General features: G+C 41.1%; 1 protein-coding gene across 2 annotated transcripts in view; it reads left to right on the forward strand.

Annotated features, from left to right (window-relative positions):
* pcdh17 (protocadherin 17) overlaps positions 1–5,703 on the forward strand; it is a 65,953-nt gene extending 60,250 nt beyond the window's left edge. For both annotated transcript variants that reach the window (XM_085456643.1, XM_085456651.1), the window contains exon 5: positions 3,520–5,703. In XM_085456643.1, coding sequence (XP_085312769.1) covers positions 3,520–4,217 — 698 coding nt within the window. In that variant the 3' untranslated portion in view covers positions 4,218–5,703. The remainder of the gene's footprint in view (positions 1–3,519) is intronic.
* Positions 5,704–9,127: the final 3,424 nt, after the last annotated feature.

Raw genomic sequence — 9,127 nt, forward strand, 5'->3', positions numbered from 1 at the left:
ATTCATTTTAAAGACAATAAAGTTCCTTCATTCAGCGTTTTTTTTTTTCTTTTCACCAAACGTATTATCTTATTCTGGCTCATCTCACAAAACTGATGTTGACAAATAAAACAGTGAACACGAATCATGTACTTATTTGCTTTCTTTTGAAACATTGTGTCCTTTTGCTATTGCTGAAATATTTCTTAGAGCAGCTTTCTGACTTTTATATCCATTTTAATGTGCTTTTAGCATTGAAGATAACTGGCAGCTACAGAGATGTCCTATCAAAGTCACTGTCGCGCATTCTTGAAATTTTGCCCGTAAGTAAGGCAATTAACCCTGCTAAACGTAGCAGCTCTGTTTCTCTTTAAGAAAGTATTCAGAAGTTTAAAAAAAAAGGTGTGTGTGGAATGAAACCTTTTTGCTGGCAATAGAGGTATAATACATATCTGATTTCAATAAAGGATTCAGGTCAAGAGTCTACGATATGGCTACAAAGATACAAAAATCAACCCTGCCTGACTTTGACTTGGAATTTTGATAAGTGTTACAGTCCCACTTTCCCTTGAAGCTGCAGCTGAATCTTACCTCTTCTTTCTAACGATAAGATGTTCTAGTCATCAATCGATCACCCTCCTGCCTTTCATGGATTCCCATTTATTTCACAGACACTGTACTGGCCTTTTTGAGACTTGAATGTAAGATGAAGTCTAAAAAAATATATATATCTCTTTATAATGTCAGTGCCTGGTGTTTAGGCCAGTTTTGTAAATGAGTGAACAAAGAAAGATAAAAAAAAATCTCTGTGCATGGTGAAAGTATATATTAATATCTTCATTTTCATCTCAAGGTTTTGATTTTACAACAAATATCTAGAATACCGACTTCAAATTGAAGATGCCAAACGAGTGCAGGTATAAAGCGGTGGAGATATAATGCAGGTAATGTGCTTCCTCGATGATTGGCTAATATAAATAGGAAATATTTATACTGCCGTATCAGTTCAGATGAGCAGATTTTCAGTCAATCGGTGTAGCTTATATTGGACCACATAATCGCAAGAGAGAACCTGCTGAGCATGCCCCTGGTGGCCATATCAACACAGGCAAATGTGTCCTTGATCCAGACATCTACTGCCCTTCCCAGAGAGCTGGTGAAGCCTAGGTGAAGAAAGTGAGAGAAGGAGGGAGAGTGCGAGATGAATGTCACCTCTGCTCTCATATGTCATATTGGTAGTCATAGATATGAGGAGAACGCCTCAAGGTTGAACGTGCAGCTGAGACATGAATAATCTATCAGAGGATTCCTCCAACTAAACAGAGGGAAATATGTCAAAATGGATTATTTATAATTTAATTTACACGTGTTGAATGGACAATCACGAGACATTGCTGAGGCCAGATGAATTGTTTGTGTCTGGAATTCACACACTGGTTTGTTAACCAAGCGTGGTTACATGTATTCCCTGTACGCTGTAGCTTGGTGATGGATCACAATAACAGCGCGTTGTCATTAGAAAGTGCATTCAGGTTTGTTTTTTTGTTTTTCATGCACAAGCTTTGGACCGAATCGCTTTGACATGTTGTTTATACTTTCTTACCCAAATCACTTTTTGCACAAAACACAGGCACACACTCTCCCATTTCTCAGTGCGTGCAGACGCATGCACTCACCCCCACACTATTTAAATGTAGTCCGTCTCGTACTGGTCTGGCCTCTGCTTTCCAGCTCACCTTATTTCTTCTTCAGATGACTGCTTCAGCATGGGAAATCTCAAGCTCTCTTTGCCAGCACTGTTTGGCTTCTTCAAACATTTGTGAAGTGTTAAGCTCATCTCTACAGCTTAGGAGGGCAGTCTCTTAGGAATCTAGACTGCTGACCCGCAACACAGCAAAGACAGCCTAGCCAAGTGCACTCAAGCACATCCACTCTGCCTGCTCATTCGCATCAACCAAAGATTGTATTAGTCCCAAGTTTGTGGTCTCTAAAGCAGCACTCTCACCGTGCTGCAGAGGTTCATGCATTGCATAATGGAATTGATGGGGGTAGCGTCGCAGCTCTTAACAGCAATGTTGTCTTTTCACATTAGTTGGAAACAATAGTATGCAACAATGAAGAAATCAAGGTTTAAATCATTAACAGTCAGCCAGAGAGGTGAAAGAGGTGACAAGCTGTAATGAAAATGAGCAAGAGAGATGGCTATGTTCAATTATTTCTGTCTGCCACCTGTTCTGCTCTCACTTTTACTGGCCTACATAAACAGATATGAAAATCCTGTGACTAGAACTGCCTTGCTTCTCTCCCTGGAGACAGCTGCCTTAGTGTTGCATTTCTGCAAGAAATTGGAAATATGGTGTTTACCATATATGGTTCCACAAACAGAAAGAGGCGCATGGCGTATCTCAAAAGTAATATGCAATTAGCTTGAGCTCTTTAGACGTCTGTGCAAATAACCTTTTCTATTATACCGGAGATGGCTGTTAAATTTTCCTGTGTGTTATAACATTTGTGAGATTGCCCCAACCTGTCCCTTTTTAAGTTTATGCGTCTTTAACTAATGGCGTGATAATGTTTTTCTGTCACATTTACAGTATATTTCACGGTCACATCTCATGATGATGGGAAACAAGGACCTATTTGTGTTCATTTTATTTGTGCTCTTGGAACTGTTCAGATATTGTCTTTCTGTGTGTCCTCTTGATTTCGTCCCACCCAGCCAATGTAGAAATTCCATTTAGTATGGGACAACAGATGCTTTTTTTTGGTTGTTTGTTTTGTTTCATTTTTCACATTTTTTTTTCACTTATGCCCAAAAGGAGGGGAAAAAAGTGCTTCTTCTTTTATTATTATTCTTTTTAAAACCAAGTTCTGGATCCGTTTGACACAGGCATGAACACTCCCATAATCAGCCAGAGTGTGCATCCTTCTGCATAGAGATGAAAGCGGGGAACACACACACACACACTTATACACACATGCGTGCACACGCCAGCAACAAGAGCACACAAATAAACAGGCACAAACACACAGGGAAGAAGCACAAGCCATTTGGCACAGCCTCTCTGTCTAGGGAGGGCTTCAAAGCCCACTGACATGAATTTATGATAACGGCACTATGCCTTTGCCAAACCTCAACTGTTGTTGTTTTTCCTCTTGCTCCCTCCCCATCCTTTCTGTATGCTTTGCCATCCCCTTGATCAGGGCTTTGGAAATTGCTAGCAGGTGTCCCCCAGTCCCCTTGAAAAGCTATGTGCACGTACTATATGTGCATGTGTTCATGAATATAAGTGTGTGTGCATGCGTGTTTTGATAGGGGGAGCCTGATCGGGCACTTCCTTTTTTGCATCATTTCATTAGGACTGGCTCTAGTTCTAAGACTTAAGGCTCCAACTTCCTGTGCAGCTCAGTTCCATGATACTTCTATGAATCTTCTACCCTCTCCCTGTGTGGTTGTACTCAATTCTGTGCTCACTACTGACATAAAGATCACTTTCTTCTCCGTCCACTCACTCCTTCTCCCTTTTTTTCTCTCTGCAGATGAGGATTGTCTGAACTGTACAGAGGAGTGCCGGGTACTCGGTCATTCTGACCGCTGCTGGATGCCCCAGTTCCCCACTGGAGGAAACCAGGCAGAGGGTATCGACTACCGCAACAATATGTTTGTGCCAGCAGGGATGGAGACTGTGCCAGAGACAGAGACCTACGAGACTGTCAACCCCAATGGCAAGAAAACATTCTGTACTTTTGGCAAGGAGAGACGTGACCACACCGTCCTGGTTGCCAACGTCAAGCCCTACTTGAAGGCGAAACGTGCTCTCAGCCCACTGCTCCAAGAGGTACCCTCAGCCTCCAGCAGTCCTACCAAGGGCTGCTTCACCATGTCTCCTTGCTCCTCAGTCAAAAGCCCCGCCGACGGGGCCGAAGGCAAACCACCTCCGGCCACCTGCTCTGGTCACTATGGTCCTCCTGATGGTCAGTACCTGTCACCCACCAAACAAACCAGAGAACAGGGGGTCTACCCTTCCTTGCCTCCTTCAGACCCAGTGGCCAAGGTGCTCGCAGAGGCTCGCTCTAGGATCAGCCAAGAGGCAGCAGGTGAAATGGAGTGTGTCCTGGAGCAGGTGGAGCCAGATGCAAGCCGTGACGGAATGGACGCTGACCAGGTGGTGAGAGACATCGACAAACTATTGCAGGACTGCAGGGGAAGTGAAGCCACTGGCACACTCAGGAAGTGACACAAAGAACTGCAGCAAAAAGAAGTCAAGACGGTAGAGAGAGGAGTAGGGTGCTATTCCACAAACTCTCATACCAAAACTCTCACCAAAACAAACTGAAAAAAGCTTAAATGGCTCTTATGACAGGAGCTCTTTTCACTGTATTTGTCGTAAGAAAACACTGAACATTTAATATATCAGTCATTCAGCACCAGTTTCGGTGCTGAGATCCCTACCAACAGAAAGGAACTTGGTAACAAACATCTGAATTCTTCTGAATTTATAAACTCTTATGTTTTGGATTCCTAAGCAAATTGCAGAGGTTCTCGCCTCAGGCACCTCGCAAGCTTATTATCTAAGTGCCCACCAGCTCATAAGTGTGTTGTTCATGGTCTCGTGAAATCCTACATATTTAAGTGTGTAGGTGGATTTCTGTTATGTGTGATGGACATGAAAAACGATCGAAAAAGGACTATTTATGGTCAGATGCGACAATCGACGCGGACGCAGAAACAAATTCTAATCGTTTTGGGGCAGTCAAAAGACCGAAATCCACAAGCCGACCTTATCCTTTTTGAATTTAATCTAAGTGTTTGGATCCTGTGTCTGAAAAGATTGGTTAATCAGGGGTGTGTTCGCAGGGGTTTGTTATGAACTGGGGGGTCGGAGTGGCTTCAGTGTCCCGCTGAAGGTGAATTATTACCAGTGTAACCATGCTTCTTCTGTCATCTGTAGCTACATGTGTAAGCTGTGTCTGTCTCACACCTCTATTTAAATGTTCACGTTGCTGACCGGTGTAGCTGCACGCACACAAGTTTACACACGTGCACTACACTTTGCGCAAACATACGCTGACACACGCACTGATGCCTCACCACACTCAAACAAACACACACACGCACACATAGACACAAATGCTTAAACACAACTGTCCATCTGTGGAATTGTCCTATACATGTACGTCATCAGCTTTCAGTCCCTTGTGTACGGTGAATTATCATGTGTGTGGCTCTGCCTTAAGGCAAGTTGTAAAAAAAAAAAAGGGACATTTTTCCTCAACTGTGAAAAGATGATATCTATATGATTATATAGATGACTGTATGTATGAATCCATGTATAGTGTCCAAATATTAACAAAAATATTTATACATTTTGTAAGAAAACGAAAAAAAAAAGAAGACGAAATGAGGAAACTAAACGAAATGTGTCCTGGCGTTAAGGTCGAGAGCGGCGTATTAACTGAAAGAACTACAGAGGACACTGCCATTGTTTCGAAGACAAATATCCAAAAATATAAGCGAAGAAGAAAATGTCCCTTCACATTCTCACTATACATAATATCATTATATGTGTAAATGTATCCAATTTAGATGTGTTTACATCAAAAAAATTGACATATTTTTTATTGATTTTACTGCAATTTCTGTGCATTTGAGCCAAATTGTTATGTGTACAAAAGCTATATTGTGTATTTTATTAAATTAATATATAGTTGTGTTGCAATATACTTGGGCTTATATTGTATTTGGCAAAAGTTGCCTTAGTAGTTGTCGAACTCTGTGAGTTTGCTTTAGTTTGGGTTTTATGTTGGTGTTTTCTCTTTTGTTTCGTTTTTTTCCATCTCTATTCTGCATCTTTGCAGGCTGGCTTCAGTGCTTTTGAGATGTCGCCTCTTTTTACCCTGAGATCCAGCTGGATCAGATACAATAACTGTTGAAAGCTTCATGAGCCAGCTGATCTAGAATACGGTTCGAACCAACGACAAAAAGCAACAACCACAAGAAAAAAAACAGTTCAAATATTTTTGCTGAGCAGATTTTTACAGGGCAGCTATTTTCTTTAACTAGTATACGTATTTTCTGTTCATTATGTTTTTACTTTATCTCCAAAAAAAGAAACCTGCCATATGGAAAGTGGAGTGGTTTCCTTGGTGATCATAAAACTGCCTTACTGTCTCTGCAGAGAGCTTGTTGTATCTGTGGAGCTTGTGACTGCTTATAAAGCCCTGGTCCACCAGAATGTGCATTTTCTATAAAGGACCAAACGAGGTTCTTTTTTCAGCAGTCTGTGTTGTTTATGTATGTACTCAATACCTGTTAGAATTATCATAGTTTGCAGAGAAACTTGACATCTAAAATTCTATCTGAAGTTCTCTTTTTTTTCCTTTTTTTTGATGTCTTTGCTGTTTAGGTACATGGTTTTATAGAGCCATGTGACTTCGCATTCAGGCTTTCTTAAGAGGAATAAAAAAGATACAGACATTTATTTTTGAAACAATTTTGGCACATTTCGGCCACTCTCTGAAATAATAGCGGGAGGTGCTTTTTCTAATATTCTCTGGTGGTAAAATACGCAGAACAGTAGGCTACTAGATTAGATGTGTTTTGGAAAAATGTGACCACAATCACCAAATGTATGTGGAGATGCAGCCATGAGAGGGAACAGTGACTTCAGGTCCATACGACTCCTGGTACGTTTAACACCGGGAAGAGCTGAATGGGAATCTCAACAGCAGATATAACACCCTCAGTCCTGTGAACACATCACATCCGAGTTCTTTTGCTTCCTTTTTCTTAATTGAGATGCATGTTTGGACATTCTCTTGTCAGTCTGCCATTTTGTTGTACCTACTTGCCATGTTTTTTTACATTTTGTGCATTCTACCCTTCATTTGCTTACTTTTCTCCTCCTAAGCCACTGGCTTTCTCGCCTCTGTGGAGCAAAGTATGCGTTGCCTTTTTCTCCTCTCTTTCATCTGCAGAGTATTTGGTTTCGTCTTAGCCTTGCTCTTTTTCCTGGGAGATGGCAGAGGCTGTTTTTAGAGAGGACTTGGAGGATTTTGACAGAGGAAGAAAATATTTATGGCTCTTTTTAAATGAGTTTTTTTCCTCTCTCCTTGTTGTTATCTCTTTCAAATATCTGGATAAATCAAGCAAACCTGACATTCACAACATACAAACAGTTAAAATGTGCTGTTCTACGAGCACGCTACAACTGTGATCCATAAAAAAAGTCTTGTCACACACACATACACAAAAATAACACCAAGGCACTTCAGCTACACACTGCCTTTTATTTAAATGCTAGCCCCTTGGAGGTAAAGGCTCAAAGAGAGGGCAAAACACTACCCAGACAAATGTGACACTTCCACACTTTTCTTCATGCTTTATTTTTCTTTTTATCTCTTTGTGCTCAGTCTTCATGCTCGAACAAGCTTTCTGTGCGTGTGTGTGCGCGTGCAGAATTCACTTTCATGCCTTCATATTTTGACTAAACACTCCTTGATTTCTGTTCCTTCTTTTCGAGAGGTTTAATTCGCCCTTAAATTAAACCTCTCGTTGCACTGTCTCTTTCTTTTTTTCTTTTTCTTTTTTTTTTACTTTGACATTCACTGAACAACAAAGGTCAGAGGTCATCCCAGGATTCTTGAGCCCTGCTGCTGAAAGTGCTGTCCCCTCTAATGGCGTTCCACAGGCCCAGCCACTGTCTGTACGCTCCCAAACGTGAGGGCAAATGGGGAAATGAGCTGGGTTCAGTGGACAGAAGGTATTCTTTAAAGCCATGGCCCCTCTCTCAGGCTTTTTGCTGTTTAATAAAGCAGAGGCTGCTGCTGAGGTCAACGCATAGTGGGAGGTGGAGCACAATGTAAGGCCTTTCATTGTTGTCTAATTACACACTGTTGGCATCATACACTGTTAGCAGTGCATTACTGAACTCTAGAGTGGGTTATTTTTGCCCACTTGAGACTGTTGGTTTTATCAAGTGATTAGGACAGGGCCTTGTTGAATGTGGCTAACCACCTCTGGTCTCTGACTCACACCGACGCAGGTGCACATGGACTCAGACAGCCACTGCTTCACACACACAGACAACATGCCTTTTTTTTTTTTGGTAGTTACAGCAAGCACCCAATGTTTGTCAGTGTTGTCCCCTCACCCTCCAGGCCCGCACTGATAGCATAGGACTCCACGCTACAATGGGCAGCTGGTGAAAAGACCAGAGACATTCATTTGTATGGATTATTTCAACTGCTATTGTCTAAAGGCTGTGTTCATTGTGATCTATCTGAAAAAAAAAAGAAAAAAAAAAGATGAAAAGTTCAAATAAAAAAAGCAATTACTAATAACGTTTGCTCTTGTCCTTTTATGAGCCGGTTGAGGATTGGTTAGTCGCAGCTTTGTTTTGATTTCCCCTTCGTCTCCCGAGCGATAACCTCGCATGTGCGTCCACGGAGCCAATCTTTTTCTTGTCAAATAGAAATGCATTGTTTACTCAGCGAGTGCCAGATTAGTTTGGAACAGATAAAAGACTTCAGAAATATTTCCAATTGTGTTCTTCAATGTTAAATTCACATGCGCAGAGCAAATCCTACCAAAGTACACACACATAGAAACTTGCTGTGGGCAAATGATCCTCGATTCATTACATTAGTTCACATTTTCACCACATAAAGATTACTGCTCATGCCTCTTTTTCTTTTTTTTTTTGAATTGCTTAGAGGCAAACAAATTGGCGGTTGAAATTATGTCTACTACTGCTTCTCAAATAAGATTTTGTATTCTACCCTTCAGCTAGATTTTCATTCTGTGGCCAATTTGATGCCTTTTCAATGCTGGTCTGGTTAGATATACCACATTGCTCCCAAATCTGGTTTGCTTAATTCCTAATTTGTTTGTGTGTTACGTTAGAGATGCTCCGAGTGGCAGGTTTGACCTTCTTTTTAGTGTTTAGTGTAGACAAACTTTTTTCTTTCTTTTGAACTGCTGACTGGTGCTTAAAGTATTATTGCTTTGAAATGGGTTTTTAATGTCTTATTTCAGTGTTTCCCAATACAAAATGACAGACCATGGGAGCTAATGATACACCATTACATTTATCTAAGGAACCTATTCCATCATTACTGTTTAATTGCAGAAGTACATATGGCTCTT

Source organism: Copadichromis virginalis, linkage group LG1 (genome assembly GCF_057382275.1).
Source record: "Copadichromis virginalis isolate Kocher_CV1m ecotype Utaka linkage group LG1, C_Virginalis_male_GT1.1, whole genome shotgun sequence".
Lineage (NCBI taxonomy): Eukaryota > Metazoa > Chordata > Actinopteri > Cichliformes > Cichlidae > Copadichromis > Copadichromis virginalis.